A 21,339-nucleotide genomic window follows, 5' to 3' on the forward strand; every position below is an offset into this window, starting at 1 on the left:
TACCTGTCTGAAGTTTCCTGACTTTCACAACCACACCAGTGATGACCAGTACAAGGACAACAGTCAGACCGCCCAGGATCACACTCGTCAGCTTTCCTATTCCGTCACAGTCTTCTGCAGGAAAGATCATTAAGTTAGAATCTAATTTCCCCTGAAAGGCTTGAGACCAAGTAAAAGTAAAAACTGAGCTTCAACTGTTTCACCTTCAAACATTTCATAATCTGCACAATGAAAGAAATCTGTAGTAGAATCTCACTTTTACCTTTCCTGTCCTCGTCACCATGTGGCTCATCGCTGCCTTTTAAAGAAAAACAGTAAAGATAAAATTAGACTTGATTTTGTTTCAACAGATTTACATCATAATTAAATTTAGCCAATGTTTTAACAGCCACTTTGTTTCCTGTGTTGTAAGAAGACAATTCTGGAAATACAGAATAAACATAAATGAACAAAGAATGACAAGACAAGACTTTAGAATGACCTTACCTTTGACATTGAAACGTATTAAACTGAAAGTTGGTTTTCCATCATTGTAAAATCCACAGAAATACAGTCCAGCATCAGATTTAGCCACAAAATTGATTTTCAGAGGGACAGTGGAGGCGATGTCTCTCATTTCAAATCTCCCTGTTCTAAATCCTTCGCAGTATGTAATGCCACCTGAGTTGATCTTGACAGAGACACAGCTGACCTCGGTTCTGTTGACCAGTCTGAACCAGAATATCACCGCTCTATCGTTGTAGATGTTGTTGCACTGCAGTGTGACTTCATCACCAGGCTGAGCCTCCACAGTCTGAGACTGAGAGACTGAGGCAGAGATCCAGCCTGAAACAAACAGCAGTACCAGTATGAGGAAACGTCATAATACATGTAATAATAAGTAAATAATTCTAGTTCTGCTGGTTTAGAGAATTCAGCACAGTTACTGAAGAAGCTGAAGAAAGTGATTCAATGCCAGAACTTACTGAGGCTGCAGAGAATCAACACTGTTATCACGGTGAAGTTCATCGTGCGTATGAAGCTCTGTAAAGTCCGTAACTCAACTGTGCTCCAAGGAGGGTGCTCTTAACAAAAGGAGGCGGGTGCTACTGTGTAGCTCATCTTGGTGCTCTAATTTACCACATAACCACTTTAAGGGAAGTGTGTGTTAATGCAGAATGTTCACGTCAAGAAAGATGAGACAAAAAGTCTCACCACTCTGATGTTGGTCTTTTTCCTGTGCTGTCACTTTATTTTATTATTTTGATGGGCCGTTTTCAAAACATGAATTCATCTGTTAATAAAGGTTTGGATTCTGCCTGCATGTTATTGTTATTGCCCCTTTTCAAGGTCGATGTATATGGGAGCTTCACCTGCTGTTGTTGTGTTACGATGTTACATCTCAAAGATGTGCTGGAGTATTTTCTTTTAAAATAAGGCTGGATTTAAAGTGTGAAGGGGGAAATATGTAAAATATAGGCAGTTTAGTTTAACATAGAAAAAAATAAATTAACTGACATTATAATCCGAATGTGAAGAAACAACAGTGTTTACATCATGTCAAAGATGTCTATGTCCTGTGTTTGAGTGACGTCTACTGAAGTTAGCATGGTACCAGCTAGCCCCGGTCCCTCCTGTTCCTTAAAACCACTTTGTACCAGAGGGGCCCTGTAGCTTTTAGCGCAATAAATGAACAAAATATATTCACACAATGTCAAGAAAGGACATTTGCCTACATTAAACCGAAACATACAACTGTCATACATCCGACTAAGACGAGCATAACTGTCGTGAAACTCTCTCCATTAAAACTTGTGCATTTTTCAAATAAAACTCACTAGGACAGTCTTGGTTTGTCTTTCATCAATCACTCCAGTTTGGTCAAAATGAGTCCAAAATCCACCGATTCACCGTCTGTCTCTCCCCACCTGCCGTGTCCCTGAAGTCATAGTCCTCGTCCTCACTCAAACTGACCTCCATCGCCTGAAGGCTGTGTTCAGTCCCAGTCTGGTGTTCAGCTGTGTTCACTCTCCTCAACGTATTTTTATCATTATACTCACACCACATATACATGCTGACACCTTAAATATACTGTAAATGTCCACTGCTACAGACCCCGGTTCGATCCTGCTGTCCCGAACCTGCCACTCAAACTACTCAGTATTATGTATCAGTTTACTTGAGGGGGCACAAAAAGGGTAATTAATGATTAAGTAATTAGCAGTTACTGAGTAGTCACTAGTTTGTTTCTCTCAGGGGCTGATTCATAGTTAATCAGGACAAACTCATGAATAAAGTAGTATGTCGATTCACAGATATTGATGAACTAATCATTACCTAATGATTCATTAATATAGTTTCTCCCAGTCTGATCTCTTGTAACTCATCATTATCTACTATATAGTCCTCACATCAGTTATTTCAAGAATAACTTATTAGTGACTCATTAATTATCAAGTCATTCCTGATTCATTTCTTACTCGCTCCTTAGTATCTACTCACATGTGTGTGTATCTTAAGTGTTACCTTTTGTCTCTGTTACAGAGGAAAGTCAGTCAGTATTCACTGCTTCCTTTCAGCTTCTTTCATTAGAAAGCTTTGATCTAACAGGCCTCAACATTTTCACCTCAGTTGTGCTCAGACCACACTGTGCTGCCTCTTCCTGTCAACCAAGTGATGTGTACCTCACTCACTCCTCCACTTTAACAGACCTTCATCTATCTCTCACTATAAGACAACCTGGGCAGTCATCATCGTCCTTACTGGCTCGTCCATCAAAACATACCAGTGGTAGGAAGACACTTACAAATGGATGAACAAATGATCTTTATTGCATAAGTAAACATTTTGGCTAGAATGGTAAATGCTCTCATCAACATGGAATACAAAAACTCAAAGCATTTTCATATATAACAGCATCAGTTCCAGTTGCTCCTGAGTCTATCTGGTTGAAGCATAGATAACATTTGTCTCCAGCTCTCTTCTTTTTGCTTTCGGTCGAATTGTCACTGCTGCGTAGTTCACGTCATCATCACAGCCCACATTCTGTGAAAAGAGTATTTACAGTCTTAATATGGTGACTTACAGGATCTTAATTCCCTCAATATAACACCTTCTGAATGAATTCAGTTACAAACAGTACAATGTTCTTAGTAAGACTACCTTCAATCCATATTTTAAAGAGGCTCTGTGTTGTGCTGGAAGCTGGTCGTTTATGTTGCTAATGAGGTGTCTGCTGTTAGATGCAGCATATTTATACAAATGGTTTGTATTAGGAGAATATATTGGAATGTTAGTTGTTGTTTGGGCCTTCCTGACCTGGAGGTTATTTGGTTAGGGGTACCAGGACGTTGACATGATGGTGCTGTGGTCAAGGTAACATATATCAAATATTAGTTCAACAGAGTCATGGAGGTCCTGGGTCAGAGGTGAAGAGGCGCCTCCTCTTTTGATGTGAACCATATAACTAAGTTTTTGACCAAAACAAGCTCGGTATATAAGGAGCTGTCTGCATATTTTCGTCAGAGTTTCATTATTCGGCTGGAGACTCTCCAAGTAACGTGTTACTTGATTACGATACTGAACTTATTGTAATACATTTGTTATACAACTAAGACAGTGTCGGCGGAGTTTTTCTTCAAACATCTTCAACTGCATCGCCACAGAATATACGACACTAACACCATTTCTAAACTAACGTCAGCTACTGTTGCTCTGTGTTAACGGAGCGGAGAGGGGAACTGAGACGAGGCACTTGAGAACATGCATAAAGACACATCCTCTGGACTGGCAGACAATCAACCTTCAAGTCCTTCACACATAAATCCACAGTCCAGCAGCATCAAACAGCTTAAACAAATCATCCACAGGCTTGTATAAGCAACAGAGACGGGGAAGGTCTCATTTTCACATCATGTTACAATCTGCTCACATATGGCCAATAAAAAGTGTCTAATACATGTAAATAGCTTCAAATTATTACTCAGAACCCCTTTAAAGGATTGTGACAAAGAAATTTACTGAGCAGGATATTTTCAATGCCAAAAATAAACTTGGTAGTGCTCTGTAGTGGACCTCAAACATAATTTGGCCATTTTTTGACTAATCAGCCCATATATAGGCCTCATAGATGCAAATATATACAGTACATATCTACAAATACACTGATCTATAAGGGAGAAGCCAATGTGAGCCGATACAATACAGTTCTGTCTGTTTTTCGGTTCGGTTCTATCAAACAATATATCAAAGTAAATATTAAAATTGGATTCACCTCTCTTTGCTCTGGATTCTGGTCTTCCTTAACAGCTTTGTGACACAAAGAAGACATCTGGTCAGTTTTCCAGCATATTGACAAAAGTTAAAGCATTTCCACTGGCAACAAGACGGAGACAGTAACTGAAAAAGTACCTGTCTGAAGTTTCCTGACTTTCACAACCAGACCGATGATGACCAGTACAAGGACACCAGTCAGACCACCCAGGATCACACTGGTCAGCTTTGCTATTCCGTCAGACTCTCCTACAAGAGAGATCGTTAAGTTAGAATCTAATTTCCCCTGAAAGGCTTGAGACCAAGTAAAAGTAAAAACTGAGCTTCAACTGTTTCACCTTCAAACATTTCATAATCTGCACAATGAAAGAAATCTGTAGTAGAATGTCACTTTTACCTTTGCTGTCCTCGTCACCATGTGGCTCATCGCTGCCTTTTGAAGAAAAACAGTAAAGATAAAATTAGTCTTGATTTTGTTTCGACAGATTTACATCATAATTAAATTTAGCCAATGTTTTAACAGCCACTTTGTTTCCTGTGTTGTAAGAAGACAAATATGGAAATACAGAATAAACATAAATGAACAAAGAATGACAAGACAAGACTTTAGAATGACCTTACCTTTGACAATTAAACGTATTAAACTGAAAGTTGGTTTTCCGTCATTGTAAAATCCACAGAAATACAGTCCAGCATCAGATTTAGCCACATCACTGATTTTCAGAGAGACAGTGGAGGCGATGTCTCTCATTTCAAATCTCCCTGTTCTTAATCCTTCGCAGTATGTAATGCCACCTGTGGAGATCTTGACAGAGACACAGCTGACCTCAGTTCTGTTGACCAGTCTGAACCAGAATATCACCGCTCTATCGTTGTAGATGTTATTGCACTGCAGTGTGACTTCTTCACCAGGCTGAGTCTCCACAGTCTGAGACTGAGAGACTGAGGCAGAGATCCAGCCTGAAACAAACAGCAGTACCAGTATGAGGAAACGTCATAATACATGTAATAATAAGTAAATAATTCTAGTTCTGCTGGTTTAGAGAATTCAGCACAGTTACTGAAGAAGCTCAAGAAAGTGATTCAATGCCAGAACTTACTGAGGCTGCAGAGAATCAACACTGTTATCACGGTGAAGTTCATCGTGCGTATGAAGCTCTGTAAAGTCCGTAACTCAACTGTGCTCCAAGGAGGGTGCTCTTAACAAAAGGAGGCGGGTGCTACTGTGTAGCTCATCTTGGTGCTCTAATTTACCACATAACCACTTTAAGGGAAGTGTGTGTTGATGCAGAATGTTCACCTCAAGGAGGGTGGACGAACCAATGTTCTTCAATTAGTCTCTCCTGCACAGTTAGCCATCTTATTGAGAGGTCAATGTGCAGAGACAGTGGGGGATGAGGTGGGTAGAGTAGCCAAAAACTGTACTAAAGTACTGTTACTTTGCAAAAACAAATCGGCCTACTCAAGTAGAAGTAAAGGTAGTGATCAAAATAACTACTTAAAGTAGAATACAAAAATACTGAGTGAAAAAGTGACTTGACGTGAGTAACTTCAGAAATAAAAAAGAAAAAGCACCAAGCACACTACTGTCTTTATTTGATGTGGATCTGACTGATCTGATTATTTCAACCACAGATGGTCTTCTTGAGGTAAAGGCAAAGAGTTGAACTGACAACTTTATTTGTGATGAAATATTAAATCATCATCTCCTAATGAGATAAAATGCAACACACACACCAGGACAATATTCCCAGTTATATCACAAAGTATTACATCATTAAAATGATATTGTTTGCTTGTTGTCTCCTATATTATGTTATGATCCGGAAAATAAATGCATGTGCATAACAGACCATGAGTGTTATGCCAAAAAGTAAATTAAGAGTGTCAACATGTCACAGTGTCCTTAAACTTGGATAAACCCAGTATAGATGTCCCAAGTCCCAGTTCCCATCTCAGAAAAGTGTGGCGGCACAAGGTTGTGCTTTGGGCAGCACTTGATTAAGAATGAATTTCACGCCAGACAATGCCACCCTGGGGGTTTCACCCAGGGACCTTTTTTAAAAGCTATTTTTAAACCAAAGAAGGCACTCAGGTCTGTTTTACAATTGAGACAGAGACAGCATTTCTGGTTACAAAACAAATGTTATTTATTAATTATAATTCAAAATCTTTAAAACTCCAATGTTAAGAAGTCACTCACTGGGGCAAAAAGGGGAGCCAATCAGGGCTGAGACTTACTGGGCAGATGGGTCCAAAACAAAGGGGAATCCCAGGAACACCACACGTGAAGTAAATGAAAGTGAAACAAAATCAACCCAGAAAGTGAAACAAAATCAACCCAGAAAGTGCTAACACAAAGAGGGACACCAATCCGCCACCCTAGACTCAGCACCTGAATGGGGGGGACAGCAAGTGAGAAACAAAAGAAATTAGATACAACTAATCACAAAACACACATAAGAAATCAAGAAGTTAACTATACAAAGTCTCTAATAACAAATCACATAGGATGAACAAAATCTACATAATCAATGACATTGTTACAAAAGAAAAATAAAGAAAATACCATAAAAAGCAACTGATCATGAAGAAAATAAAATAAGAAACTCTCCCACTGTTCACACACACACACACACACACACACACACACACACACACACACACACACACACACACACACACACACACACACACACACAGATTGTCCAGCAGCGGACAGTGAGCTGTGAGCAGCGTGCAGCCAGCAGCAACACCCAGCGAGCCTCTGAAATATAATAACCAGAATGAACAACTGGATGGACAGCATGATAACAGACTGCAATCGCCGCCGCCAGCCTACCTGCCATCAAAATGAAAGCGGAAGTGGAGGGCGTCAGGAAGTGACATGACCAAGGCTCCGTCAGGCAAGAGGACAACCAGGTGCCTTCTGCCTGCCTTTTATAAGGTGCTCTCTCACAGCCATTGGCCGGGAAGAGCCACACAGCTGAAATCCACCACACAACTTCATACTGCTACACAAGCACAGATCAGCTGTGACCCCCACATCTAGGTCTGTCCAATCACATGAAGACGGTGAGATTAGAGATGTGGTCAAATCAGCCTTTTATCTTTCTGAGAACGTCTCATATCAGATGACTCATTTGACTTCATGAGTTCACCTTCACCTAGAGACCCTGTGTGGCTGAACCATCACATCAGCTGTTTGTCTTTTTCCCTGTGCATCATTTGGTCTCTGCTTTTCTCTTCATCAGCACGTTAGCTTGAATATTTAGCTACTTTACGACAGAAAGCAGGAATAAAAGCACTTTTGAAGCATGTAAATAATAAACTTATAAGTTTTAATGCAACAGACACACTTGTTGCTCTCTATCAGCCGGTTCTCTGATGACTTCACAGCTGCAGCCTGCTGCACTCTGCACTGTTTTCTCATCTTTAAATATTAGCGGTCAGCGCGATGTGAAAGCCATCCTCCTGTTGCAGCCTCTGTCATTGTGCTGCTTTGAACAGTCATATGGATATAGTCATATATTGCTTATCATGTTGCTCATATTGACTGCATACGTGCTTTCAGGAAAATGAGTGTTGATGCAAACGTTTAGGCTGAAGGAGCACAAACTTATAAACACAGAAGCACACTAAAAAAAGGAACAAAGATTCACACAGCTTGAGCCACATAACTCGACCTCATCAGCAACACAGACACTCTTGAATGATAATATTGTAGGAATATTAAAGGTATACTACAGCAGCAGTTCTCTATGATCCTCTCGCTCTTCTGCGACTGCACATTTCCCCTTGTTACTTTGATAATGAAGGTAACACTGCTTTATAGAATATGTAGGCTACAATATAGTAAAGTATTGAGTATATTTAGGATATCATTTAGAGAATATTATAGATCCAAGAGGAAACTGATGGAAAGTGAGAAAAAAGCACACCTCTCTGGATTTATGTCAGATTGAGTAACTGACAACTGCTGCCCTTTGCTAGCTATCTTTGGCTGAAGCCTAGCTACCATTAGCTAATTAGCTCATGGCTCAGTTGAATGTTTTAAACTAAAATTTTGGCCAAGTATTATAAAATTCAATTTTAAAGATGCACATAGTAAATGCTCTGATGTTTGGCTGTGCAAGTGTCAAAGCAGACACTGAGCATCTTGCTAAGGTCAGTGTGTGTAAACTGATGGGTGAAGCAGTGAAACAGTGTCTGAAGGGGTTAATGTTTAGCGGTAGCTCTTAAGCAGCATCCTTCTTGCTGCACCTTTAGGTCTCTGATGTGTGTGGTTATAGCTGGAAACCAGTCTTCCTGTGGTTTCTATTTATTGCCTGCTGGTTGTTTCTACACTTTGTTTTTTCAAAACAACTGTACAAATATATCATGTGTATCTGTTTGTGACTGAGGCTAGGTCAGGTTTTATTTACAAATGTCTGACTTTACAATCATCATCATTTTCATGTCAGTTTTGCTCAGACATCCCTGCACTGTGTCAAACAGGTGACTGAACCTCATTCACTCCTCAACCATGTCGGTCTGGACACTGATCTGTGTCCAAAGGGAAAGACACAGTAAAAAATGAAGCAACAAAACTCATCTCATTAACAAAAAGATGCACATTTTGCATAAATATTGGAACATTAATACAAAATCACAGTTCCTCTGGTGATAAAGGAGATGAGGACACTCAAAAAATCGATTTCACCATGAGTTTCATTAGAAGTTGCCCTGATAAAGGACTGGCAGAAAGAAGAAGACAAAACATGATCCATGCTCGATGAGAGAGATCTGTGCTATTAAAGTAAATGCAAACCGTGTATTTTTTCTTTTTTTTGGTATTCAAGATTATTCTATTAATTGCATGGCAGCAAAATGTCAATCAGGCCTAGAGGTCTCTCTTCCAGGGTCAAAATTACAATTAGTAATAATAATAATTAATCACTAATATTTATGATATTCCTGATCCACTTCTGGCGAACAACTTGGTTCTCTGCTAGCCCAGGAAATCTATGTAAAGTGTATCTCTCAGACAAGTTAGTTCTTCCTGATGTCCTAGAAGTATCTGACGTTACATTGAAAGTAAAGGTAAAAGTAGAAAGTTGTTACGCCACTGCAGCAATGGCGACTGGTCTTCTTCCAGTGCTTTGCCGGATTAATGGATTTCTTCCTCATTCACAATCTGGAGTGTTGCTGAACAACTCTGTGCTCAGTGCTGCCCCTGCTGGTCAGAAGCTATATTGCAGTAATACTACTGATTAAAACTTCCCCACTCACTAAAAAACATCTATCAGCCCTAAACCAACAATCCAGTGAGCTTTGTGAGACGTCCATCCAGGAATGTGAAACAGTGGTATGACGTCCTGAATCGGGGCTGCATTTCAAGTTGCAGCATAAACATTTTTTTTGTGATCAAATTTTTTTTTATTATTATCATTATTATTATTATTATTATTATGCATGACAAACAACAAACATAGCCCAAGACAGGGGAACGTGTTGAGGGAGCTCGACAAACATTATCAATAAAGAAAAACCAAATAAAATAAAACCAAATAAAATAATTGCACCACAATATGACAATTAAAGAAAACAACAGTAATTAAAAAAAAAGAAATGAAAAAAAAATCAAATGCATACATAACCATAAAAGACACACACACACACACACACACACACACACACACACACACACACACACACACACACACACACAAACACAAACACAAACACAAACACATAGGACAAGACAGGGGGAACTAGACAACCAGCATAAACATTTTTATTTTTTGACTCTGTCATGGTCGTCACTCGAGGAAACATCTGAAAGGCTGAGGCATTGTTGCTACAGCTCAACGAACAGTTCCTCTACTTTATTATTTCACCTGACAGCAGCGTCCCTCTTCCTCTTTGCCATGTTTACATATACACATCAGAGCACTCTTTCATTGTTGGCCAAGATCATGAACACGTCGTAGGGGATGTCAAACTAGGCAGGAAGATACAAAAAAATCTGTACAGTAGTAGTACAGTGGTGCAGTACTTACTGAGGCTGCAGAGAAGTAAAGCTGGTATCATAGTAAAGCCCATCATTTGTGCGTATGATCGTTTGACTGTAATGGAGCTTAAATTACTGAACACCAGGAAGGAGGTTTAAAGAGGAAGGTGGGTGTTCTTGTGAAAAAGAAATGTCCAAGCAACTGAAGAGAAGGCACTTGATCAAGTTTTGTCCTCTGGAAGGGCACCCTAGAGAGCACTTTACCCCCGAGTCCACCATTTGGTTGATAATATACATTTCTGTCTGTGCAACAAATAGTCAAGCCATGCTCTTTTCTTGTGAGGTTTTATCTTCAAAAGCAATAATGTTTTCACCAGGCTGGACTTACCATAGGGAACCCCAGTGGCTTGGCAAGCTGATTTGCCTCCAGTGTTAAAAATGCAGATAACAACACAGGGCAGTGTCTTAACTCGGAACTGTTGGCCCTCACAGCTGGAATACACTCTCTGACAATAACTGGCAGCAACAGGATGAAACCATTTGGTACTGTGCTTTCATTCAGACTTTCTCAGTCATGTCATCATGGCCGCTCAGTCCTTATCAAGTCTGTATCTACGTCTTCAACACTCAGCTACTTCTGTTTTCTGTACTTCTGAGAATCACCACAAAGAAGGAAGGAAGCCTGAACATGTTGTCCACACACTAATGAGATGCTCTTATTGTCATTAGGGCCTAAACAAAGTTAGTTGTGTTTTGAACTCCAGTTAAGTCTTTACAATTAAATCCCAGTTTTTGCTTTAAATCTGATCACAAGCAGTTATTAGACTTCTACTGAACCACATCACAATCATCAGTCTGAGAGTAGTACAGCTTTTGTTGCATGTGAGTTTGAACTTCTGTTCTTTCTTTGTTCACAAATCTATTTCTGTCAATCGTGTGAACAACTGCTGCAACACTATGAATGTGTTGTAGGAGAGACTGCCTGAAAGTGCACTCTAACACCATATTGAAACAACATGGCAGTCATGTTAACAGCCGGCAACCGTGGAGTTGTTGGAAAGCACTTCAGATGGATCTTTGCTGAATCACAGATATTAATGTAACAAGTAGTGTAACTAATTTACCTCTATTGTTCAGTAGTTACTAGTAATATGATTATTACTTGAAATGTGTAACAAGTAACAAGACATTTTTCACATATGCAGGCAGCTGCATTGATATAACTGAGTAAATATCACTGTGATTATGTTTGTAAAGTGTCACTCTGATTGGTCAACTTTTCATCAGTTTGATAGATGGGTGTCAGTCTACCAGAAGTGTGAAGATACAGGTGTGATCCCTGATTCAGACAGTCAACACAGTGCATGGTGCAACAAAAGGCATGTGGGTGTCATAAATATTCACAAACACAACTACCAATCTTTTAAAAATAGATTATATTTTTTATTTAAAGCATGTAACAGTTGAAATGTCCAGTTTCCACACTGATGTTCTTCAAAAACAGTAACTGCTTTATTTCAGACTTCATTCTCACAGCGTGTTGATCTAACAGACCTCATGGTTTTCTCCTCAGTTGTGCTCAGAACACACTGCGCTGCCTCTTCCTGCTGAACAAGTGAAGTGAACCTCACTCACTCCTCCACTGCTGTAGACCTCTATCTATCTATGGTCTATCTGGACAGTGACCAAGGTCAGACAAAACTAGCAAGACATGATAGAACAAGCACTCTGAAAAGTCAGCTATTTAGTCATTTGGTTATTTGACCGTTTTGCAATAATAAAATGTGAACTCCTCCAGCCAACAAAGAACACAACAGCAGATTAACATGATAAAAGCATCAGTTCAACTCTGAACCTCTCTGAGTCTGTCTGCTGGCAGTATAAATGACTCGAGTCTCCACGTCTCTCTCTGATGCCGGCCTCCTGCTTCTTACTGGTGTTGTGTAAAAACTCAGGGCTGCATCCTTCAGCTCATCAGAGTGCAGATTCTGTAGACAGTACACAGTTACACATGTCAAACAGCTGATTTTGTGAGTAAAGCTAAATCATGACCTGGAGTGATTCTGATCTTCAACATGTGAAGACATGTAACAGTAAAGGATAGGACTTGATTCACCTCACGCTGTTGTGGATTCTTTTCTTCAGTGGCAGCTGAATGACAGAGACAAGGGCACAAAGCAATTTAGTAGTTTTTCATCATACCGACACACATTTTATGCAGAATGTGTAAAAACAAAGGGAAAATAAAACATTCTCCTGAAGTACCTGTCTGAAGTTTCCTGACTTTAACAACCAGACCAACGATGACATTCACAAGGAGAAAGGTCAGACCGCCCAGGATCACACTCGTCAGCTTTCCTATTCCTCCGCAGAGTCCTGCAAGAAAGATCATTAAGTTAGAATCTAATTTCCCCTGAAAGGCTTGAGACCAAGTAAAAGTAAAAACTGAGCTTCAACTGTTTCACCTTCAAACATTTCATAATCTGCACAATGAAAGAAATCTGTAGTAGAATCTCACTTTACCTTTGCTGTCCTCGTCACCATGTGGCTCATCGCTGCCTTTTAAAGAAAAACAGTAAAGATAAAATTAGTCTTGATTTTGTTTTGACAGATTTACATCATAATTAAATTTACCAATGTTTTAACAGCCACTTTGTTTCCTGTGTTGTAAGAAAACAATTCTGGAAATACAGAATAAACATAAATGAACAAAAACTGACAAGACAAGACTTTAGAATGACCTTACCTTTGACATTTAAATGTATTAAACTGAAAGTTGGTTTTCCGTCATTGTAAAATCCACAGAAATACAGTCCAGCATCAGATTTAGCCACATCACTGATTTTCAGAGAGACAGTGGAGGCGATGTCTCTCATTTCAAATCTCCCTGTTCTTAATCCTTCGCAGTATGTAATGCCACCTGTGGAGATCTTGACAGAGACACAGCTGACCTCGGTTCTGTTGACCAGTCTGAACCAGAATATCACCGCTCTATTGTTGTAGATGTTGTTGCACTGCAGTGTGACTTCATCACCAGGCTGAGCCTCCACAGTCTGAGACTGAGAGACTGAGGCAGAGATCCAGTCTGAAACAAACAGCAGTACCAGTATGAGGAAACGTCATAATACATGTAATAATAAGTAAATAATTCTCGTTCTGCTGGTTTAGAGAATTCAGCACAGTTACTGAAGAAGCTGAAGAAAGTGATTCAATGCCAGAACTTACTGAGGCTGCAGAGAATCAACACTGTTATCACGGTGAAGTTCATCGTGCGTATGAAGCTCTGTAAAGTCCGTAACTCAACTGTGCTCCAAGGAGGGTGCTCTTAACAAAAGGAGGCGGGTGCTACTGTGTAGCTCATCTTGGTGCTCTAATTTACCACTTTAAGGGCAGTGTGTGATGATGCAGAATGTTCACCTCAAGAAAGATGAGACAAAAAGTCTCACCACTCTGATGTTGGTCTTTTTCCTGTGCTGTCACTTTATTTTATTTTTTTGATGGGCCGTTTCAAAACATGAATTCATCTGTTAATAAAGGTTTGGATTCTGCCTGCATGTTATTGTTATTGCCCCTTTTCAATGTCCATGTATATGGGAGCTTCACCTGCTGTTGTTGTGTTACGATGTTACATCTCAAAGATGTGCTGGAGTATTTTCTTTTAAAATAAGGCTGGATTTAAAGTGTGAAGGGGCAAATATGTAAAATATAGGCAGTTTAGTTTAACATAGAAAAAAATAAATTAACTGACATTATAATCCGAATGTGAAGAAACAACAGTGTTAACATCATGTCAAATATGTCTATGTCCTGTGTTTGAGAGACGTCTACTGAAGTTAGCATGGTACCCAGCTAGCCCTGGTCCCTCCTGTTCCTTAAAACCACTTTGTACCAGAGGGGGCCCTGTAGCTTTTACCGCAATAAATGAACAAAATATATTCACAAAATGTCAAGAAAGGTCATTTGCCTACATTTAACCGAAACATGCAACTGTCATACAACCGACTAAGACGAGCATAACTGTCGTGAAAGTCTCTCCATTAAAACTTGTGCATTTTTCAAATAAAACTCACTAGGACAGTCTTGGTTTGTCTTTCATCAATCACCCCAGTTTGGTCAAAATGAGTCCAAAATCCACCGATTCACCGTCTGTCTCTCCCCACCTGCCGTGTCCCTGAAGTCATAGTCCTCGTCCTCACTCAAACTGACCTCCATCGCCTGAAGGCTGTGTTCAGTCCCAGTTTGGTGTTCAGTTGTGTTCACTCTCCTCAACGTATTTTTATCATTATACTCACACCACATATACATGCTGACACCTTAAATATACTGTAAATGTCCACTGCTACAGACCCCGATTCGATCCTGCTGTCCCGAACCTGCCACTCAAACTACTCAGTATTATGTATCAGTTTACTTGAGGGGGCACAAAAAGGGTAACTAATGATTAAGTAATTAGCAGTTACTGAGTAGTCACTAGTTTGTTTCTCTCAGGGGCTGATTCATAGTTAATCAGGACAAACTCATGAATAAAGTAGTATGTCGATTCACAGATATTGATGAACTAATCATTACCTAATGATTCATTAATATAGTTTCTCCCAGTCTGATCTCTTGTAACTCATCATTATCTACTATATAGTCCTCATATCAGTTATTTCAAGAATAACTAATTAGTGACTCATTAATTATCGTCATTCCTGATTCATTTCTTACTCGCTCCTTAGTATCTACTCACATGTGTTTATCTTAAGTGTTACCTTTTGTCTCTGTTACAGAGGAAAGTCAGTCAGTATTCACTGCTTCCTTTCAGCTTCTTTCATTAGAAAGCTTTGATCTAACAGGCCTCAACATTTTCACCTCAGTTGTGCTCAGACCACACTGTGCTGCCTCTTCCTGTCAACCAAGTGATGTGTACCTCACTCACTCCTCCACTTTAACAGACCTTCATCTAAGTCTCACTATATGAGACTCTGGACAGTCATTATTGTCCAGATGGACTCTTCCACTGTCAAATACTGATCATGTGTTTTTGTTAAAAAGACACTGAAAGACATAAAATGCTGAGAATTAAAGCTCTGCAGTGGGAGGGCACTTGATCTTTATTTCAAGTTTAAATGTTTTGGCAGGAGTGGTTATTGCTCTCATCAACATGGCATACAAAAGCTCAAAGCATTTTCATATATAACAGCATCAGTTCCAGTTGCTCCTGAGTCTATCTGGTTGAAGCATAGATAACATTTGGCTCCTGCGCTCTTCTTTTTGCTTTCGGTCGAATTGTCACTGCTGCGTAGTTCACGTCATCATCACAGCCCACATTCTGTGAAAAGAGTATTTACAGTCTTAATATGGTGACTTACAGGATCTTAATTCCCTCAATATAACACCTTCTGAATGAATTCAGTTACAAACAGTACAATGTTCTTAGTAAGACTACCTTCAATCCATACTTTAAAGAGGCTCTGTGTTGTGCTGGAAGCTGGTCGTTAATGTTGCTAACACCATTTCTAAACTAACGTCAGCTACTGTTGCTCTGTGTTAACGGAGCGGAGAGGGGAACTGAGACGAGGCGCTTGAGAGTGTGAATAAAGACACATCCTTTGGACTGGCAGACAATCAACCCAAGTCCTTCACACATATGTGGCGTGGTCTGATGCCACTGTGGGTTTCTCGACAGGAACAGACACACGGAGTGATGATTTTTATGCTCTTTTTATTTTTCAATACTCGGGCCACACAATAGCTCTCTCGGGGTCGATCACAGGCGTCCGTTGCTGCCGACCGCCAGGAGCATCCGTCCCTGTGTGGCTCACTCGTCTCTCCTCCCAGGTCCAGCACGCTACTGTGTTTTAAAGGAGAGAGTGATTAGCTCAACAGGAAACCGGTGTGCCAATCACTCTCACCTGGCGCTGCTCTCCTGAGCCCTCCCCACACCTCTCTCCTGCAGCCGATGCACCACGCCCCCTCCACATACCTCCACCGCCCGACTTAGGCCGGGGAGCCGTCCGGCCTAACCCACTCCCCCCCCCCCCCCCTCCTCATGAGAGCGGGAAAGGAAGTCGGCCACAGCCATCTGCACCCCCGGCCTATGGATCACCGTGAACTTAAACGGCTGCAGAGCCAGATACCACCGGGTGATCCGGGCGTTGGCATCCTTCATGCGGTGGAGCCACTGGAGGGGAGCGTGGTCCGAGCAGAGGGTGAATGGGCGCCCCAGCAGGTAGTACCGCAGAGCATCGACCGCCCACCGGATGGCCAGGCACTCCCTCTCCACCGTGCTGTACCTGGCCTCCCTCTCGGACAGCTTGCGGCTGATGTACAGCACTGGGCGGTCGAAGCCCCGCACCTGCTGGGACAGAACGGCCCCCAGCCCTCTGCCCGACGCATCAGTCTGCAGGACAAAAGGGAGAGAGAAGTCAGGTGTGTGGAGAAGAGGCTCCCCACAGAGGGCCTGCTTAACCCTCTCAAACGACACCTGGCACTGCTCCGTCCACTGGACCGGATCTGAGGCACCCTTTCGGGTGAGGTCAGTCAAGGGGCTGGTCAGCTCCGCGAAGTTGGGAATAAATCGCCGGTAATAGCCGGCCAGCCCCAAAAACCGCCGCACCTCTTTTTTGGTCTTGGGCCTTGGGCAGGCTGCAATCGCTGCTGTCTTATCTACCTGAGGACGCACCTGCCCGCCGCCCAAGTGGTACCCCAGATACCGTACCTCCCTCCGTCCAACTGCACACTTCTTCGGGTTGGCCGTGAGCCCCGCCTGCCTCAGTGACTCGAGCACCGCGGCCACCTGCTGCACATGCTCCGCCCAGGTGTTACTATGGATGATGACGTCATCCAGGTAGGCGGCAGCATATACAGCATGTGGACGCAGCACCCGGTCCATGAGGCGTTGAAACGTGGCTGGGGCCCCGAACAACCCGAATGGAAGTGTAACAAATTGGTACAAACCGTACGGAGTGGAGAAGGCCGTTTTCTCCTTAGACTCTGGAGATAAGGGAATCTGCCAGTAGCCTTTGGTCAAATCCAGCGTCGTGAAAAAACGAGCAGTGCCCAGGCGGTCCAGGAGTTCGTCGACCCGGGGCATAGGATAAGCGTCAAACCGTGAAACATCATTCACCTTGCGATAGTCCACACAGAACCGGATAGACCCATCTTTCTTGGTTACAAGAACGATGGGGCTACACCAGGCACTGTTGGACTCTTCTATAACCCCCATCTCCAACATGGCTTTCAATTCTGCCTGGACCACTTTTCTCTTGTGTTCAGGCAAACGATAGGGCCGTGAACGCACTGTCACGCCCGGGTGAGTCTGCACGTGGTGTTGAATAAGGCTTGTGCGTCCTGGCAGGGGGGAGAACACATCAGCGTAACGCTGCTGCAACCTGGCAATGTCTGCTCTCTGGGACGGCGAGAGATGGTTTTCACATAGGAGCGAGGCAGGATTGGTCGATTTTGGTACCTCCGGCCCCAACTCATCTCTCTCTGCCACTGCCGTCACCAGGGAAACAGACTCCGCCTCTCTCCAAGCTTTAAGGAGGTTGAGGTGATAAATCTGTGTAGCCCCTCCCCGGTCAGATCGCACAAGCTCATAGTCAACCTCACCCACTCGCCGTGTGACCACAAAGGGCCCTTGCCACTTGGCGAGTAATTTGGAGTTGGAAGATGGGAGCAATACAAGCACTTTATCTCCCGGTGAGAATTGTCTTAACCTAGATCCTCTGTTGTACAGCCGCTGCTGACGTTCCTTGGCCCGGAGCAAATTCTCACGTGATAACTGTCCTAGTGTGTGGAGTTTTGCTCTCAGGTCCAGGACGTATTGAACTTCGTTTTTACTGGGGCTTGGACCTTCCTCCCAGCTTTCTTTAACCAGGTCCAAAACCCCGCGTGGTCTCCTGCCAAACAGCAGTTCAAAGGGAGAAAATCCCGTGGAGGCCTGGGGTACCTCGCGTACTGCAAACAACAGAGGATCTAGCCACTTATCCCAATTGCTACTATCATCGTGAACAAATTTACGGATCATGGACTTCAACGTCTTATTCAGGCGCTCAACGAGGCCGTCAGTTTGAGGGTGGTAAACACTGGTCCGAATTGACTTGATGCCCAATAATCCGTACAGTTCTCTCAGTGTTCGTGACATAAATTGGGTGCCTTGGTCAGTCAGGATCTCTTTCGGGATCCCGACTCGGGAGATAACTTGAACCAGCGCCTGCGCCACACTCTTTGCAGAGATGGTGCGCAGCGGCACTGCCTCTGGATATCGTGTTGCGTAATCCACAAGAACTAACACAAAGCGATATCCACGTGCACTCCGGTGAAATGGCCCGATGAGGTCCATCCCAATACGGTCAAAAGGGACCTCAATCAGTGGTAATGGGCGCAAAGGCGCTCTCGGGGTGGCCGGTTGGTTAACCAACTGGCATTCGGGACAAGACGCACACCAGCGGCGCACGTCCGCCCGAATACCAGGCCAATAGAATCGGGCCATTACACGGTTCAGTGTCTTTTCACACCCCATATGTCCAGCCATCGGGTTATAATGAGCCGCCTGGAAGACCATTTCCCGGCGGCTTTTCGGTACCAACAACTGGGTCATTATTTCTCCTGTCTGAGTGTCACGGCTCACTCTGTAAAGTCTGTCCCTACGTAAAGAAAAGTGCGGATATGTTAACGCTGTGTCAGGGCGCACCGTGTGACCATCAATTTTTATCACTTGGTCGAAGGCAAAGCGTAGAGTATCATCACGAGACTGCTCGAGTGGAAAATCTTCCATGGAGTCAAACACAGGAACCTGCGGAGCCTCCTGAGAAGGCTCCGCTGGCTCCCCCTCCCCGTCTGCAGTGTCGGACAACCTCGCGTCACCGCTGAGCACAGCGCACATATCCCATGTCCCTGTCGGCCGTGAGCGCACCCCCACACACTGCCCCACTAACTTATCAAACCCCGGCCAATCAGTACCCAGAATCAGGGGGTGCGTTAGGCGGGAGCTAACCGCAGCCTTTATACTATGCTTTTTACCCTTAAACCGAATTTCCACTGGTACTACAGGGTATCTGTGAATATCCCCATGCACACACCTAATATCCACCCATCCAGCCTCTATCAGAGCCCCGGGTCGAATCAGACTCTGGCGAACTATAGACTGCATGCAACCCGAGTCCACCATCGCCTGATATGTACCCCCCTGAATCCTTACCGGAACGCTGTACGTCCCTCCTGGACCGGGGGAGGGTGCTGGAGGGCCGACAACCCGAATCACTTGACCGACCTCCATGAGTGGGCATTCACGGCGGAAGTGTCCGGGCTGTCCACACCTCCAGCACTCCTGCCCTGCCGCCTGAGGAACCCTCTGTGGGCTGAGAGCAGCCCCTGTAGCGGCTGGAACCTGGGAAGGAAAAAGAGGGGAAGGGGGATTAGATCGGGGAGGAGGAGAGGGTCGAGCGGGTGTGTGCGTGTGTGTGTGTGTGTCGGGCGCAGGTCTTCTCCGGGGTGCCGGCGTGGGACGGGCGGGAGCGGCTGGCCGATCCTCCTGTGCCCGGGCTCTGGAGAGCACGGCCAGATGGTCCTCCGCCAGTGTGATGGCCGTTGTCAGGTCCACCGGGCGGTGGCAGTGCACCCAGTCCGAGGTGGCAGCTGGAAGCCCCTCCGTGAACTGCTCCAGGACGATCTGGTCTACCAGCCGGACCTCGCCGGCGGAATCCCCGGGCTGCAGCCATCGCGTTGCCGCGTCCTTCAGCTGCTGCGCGAAGACAAACGGCCGCTCTGCGGGTCCGAGCCTGGCTCCCCGAAACCTGCGGCGATGGTCCTCCGGGGAGAATCCCAGTCGGTCCAGGATGGCCCTCTTTATGTTCGCGTACTGTCGGGAGGGGGCAGGCAGGCCGAGCGCCGCAGTTTGAGCGTCCCCCGACAGAAGGGGAAGCAGTCGCACGGCCCACTCCGCCTCCGGCCAGCCGCATGCCTTCGCCGTCTCCTCAAACATCCCCAGAAATGTCTGTGGGTCGTCCTGCTCCGACATTTTATGGAGTGCCAACCCAACGAGCGAGGGGGCCGGTGCCGCTGCCCCCGCCCGGTTCACCATCACCTCTAACAGCTGGGTCTGTTTTTCGGCCTGGCCCTGAAGTGCTGCCAGCTGCTGCCTGCTGAGCACGGCCTGGTCTCGGTTCATGGCCGCTACTTCTGCCAGCATCTGCGCCAGCGCCATGATTGGTTGCTGCGGTTCCGTCATCCCCCGTCTCTGCGTTCGCCTGCCGAATCACGTTGGGCGCCAAATGTGGCGTGGTCTGATGCCACTGTGGGTTTCTCGACAGGAACAGACACACGGAGTGATGATTTTTATGCTCTTTTTATTTTTCAATACTCGGGCCACACAATAGCTCTCTCGGGGTCGATCACAGGCGTCCGTTGCTGCCGACCGCCAGGAGCATCCGTCCCTGTGTGGCTCACTCGTCTCTCCTCCCAGGTCCAGCACGCTACTGTGTTTTAAAGGAGAGAGTGATTAGCTCAACAGGAAACCGGTGTGCCAATCACTCTCACCTGGCGCTGCTCTCCTGAGCCCTCCCCACACCTCTCTCCTGCAGCCGATGCACCACGCCCCCTCCACAACATAAATCCACAGTCCAGCAGCATCAAACAGCTTAAACAAATCATCCACAGGCTTGTATAAGCAACCAAGAGAGACGGGGAAGGTCTCATTTTCACATCATGATACAATCTGCTCACATATGGCCAATAAAAAGTGCGTAATACATGTAAATAGCTTCAAATTATTACTCAGAACCCCTTTAAAGGATTGTGACAAAGAAATTTACTGAGCAGGATATTTTCAATGTCAAAAATAAACTTGGTAGTGCTCTCTAGTGGACCTCAAACATAATTTTGCAATCTTTTGACTAATCAGCCCATATATAGGCCTCATAGATGCAAATATATACAGTACATATCTACAAATACACTGATCTATAAGGGAGAAGTCAATGTGAGCCGATACAATACAGTTCTGGCTGTTTTTCTGTTCAGTTCTTATCAATCAATATATAAAGTAAATATTAAAATTGGATTCACCTCTCTTTGCTCTGGATTCTGGTCTTCCTTAACAGCTATGTGAC

At 43.9% G+C, this 21,339-nt stretch overlaps 2 protein-coding genes and 1 long non-coding RNA gene across 3 annotated transcripts; all 3 read right to left on the reverse strand.

The window, feature by feature from the left end:
- Nucleotides 1–2,862: 2,862 nt before the first annotated feature.
- LOC141003347 (uncharacterized) lies at nt 2,863–5,394 on the reverse strand. The gene is made up of 6 exons (XM_073474671.1): nt 5,352–5,394; nt 4,873–5,211; nt 4,649–4,684; nt 4,390–4,500; nt 4,253–4,287; nt 2,863–3,024 (listed from the first exon to the last, which is right to left on the reverse strand). Exons 1-6 carry the CDS (start codon nt 5,392–5,394, stop codon nt 2,920–2,922), a joined length of 669 nt encoding a protein of 222 aa, XP_073330772.1. The 3' UTR covers nt 2,863–2,919.
- Nucleotides 5,395–11,874: 6,480 nt separating this feature from the next.
- On the reverse strand, nt 11,875–12,602 carry LOC141004064 (uncharacterized). The gene is made up of 3 exons (XR_012179772.1): nt 12,509–12,602; nt 12,360–12,394; nt 11,875–12,231 (listed from the first exon to the last, which is right to left on the reverse strand). It is a non-coding gene; the product is annotated as an uncharacterized lncRNA (long non-coding RNA).
- A 3,370-nt stretch (nt 12,603–15,972) lies between these two features.
- On the reverse strand, nt 15,973–20,457 carry LOC141004124 (uncharacterized). Its single transcript, XM_073475620.1, has 2 exons — nt 19,431–20,457; nt 15,973–16,079 (listed from the first exon to the last, which is right to left on the reverse strand). The coding sequence occupies exons 1-2, from the start codon at nt 20,433–20,435 to the stop codon at nt 16,077–16,079; spliced, it is 1,008 nt and encodes a 335-aa protein (XP_073331721.1). The 5' UTR covers nt 20,436–20,457; the 3' UTR covers nt 15,973–16,076.
- Between the last annotated feature and the right edge of the window lie 882 nt (nt 20,458–21,339).

The sequence above is a fragment of the Pagrus major genome, chromosome 10, assembly GCF_040436345.1.
Source record: "Pagrus major chromosome 10, Pma_NU_1.0".
Classification (NCBI taxonomy): Eukaryota; Metazoa; Chordata; class Actinopteri; order Spariformes; family Sparidae; genus Pagrus; species Pagrus major.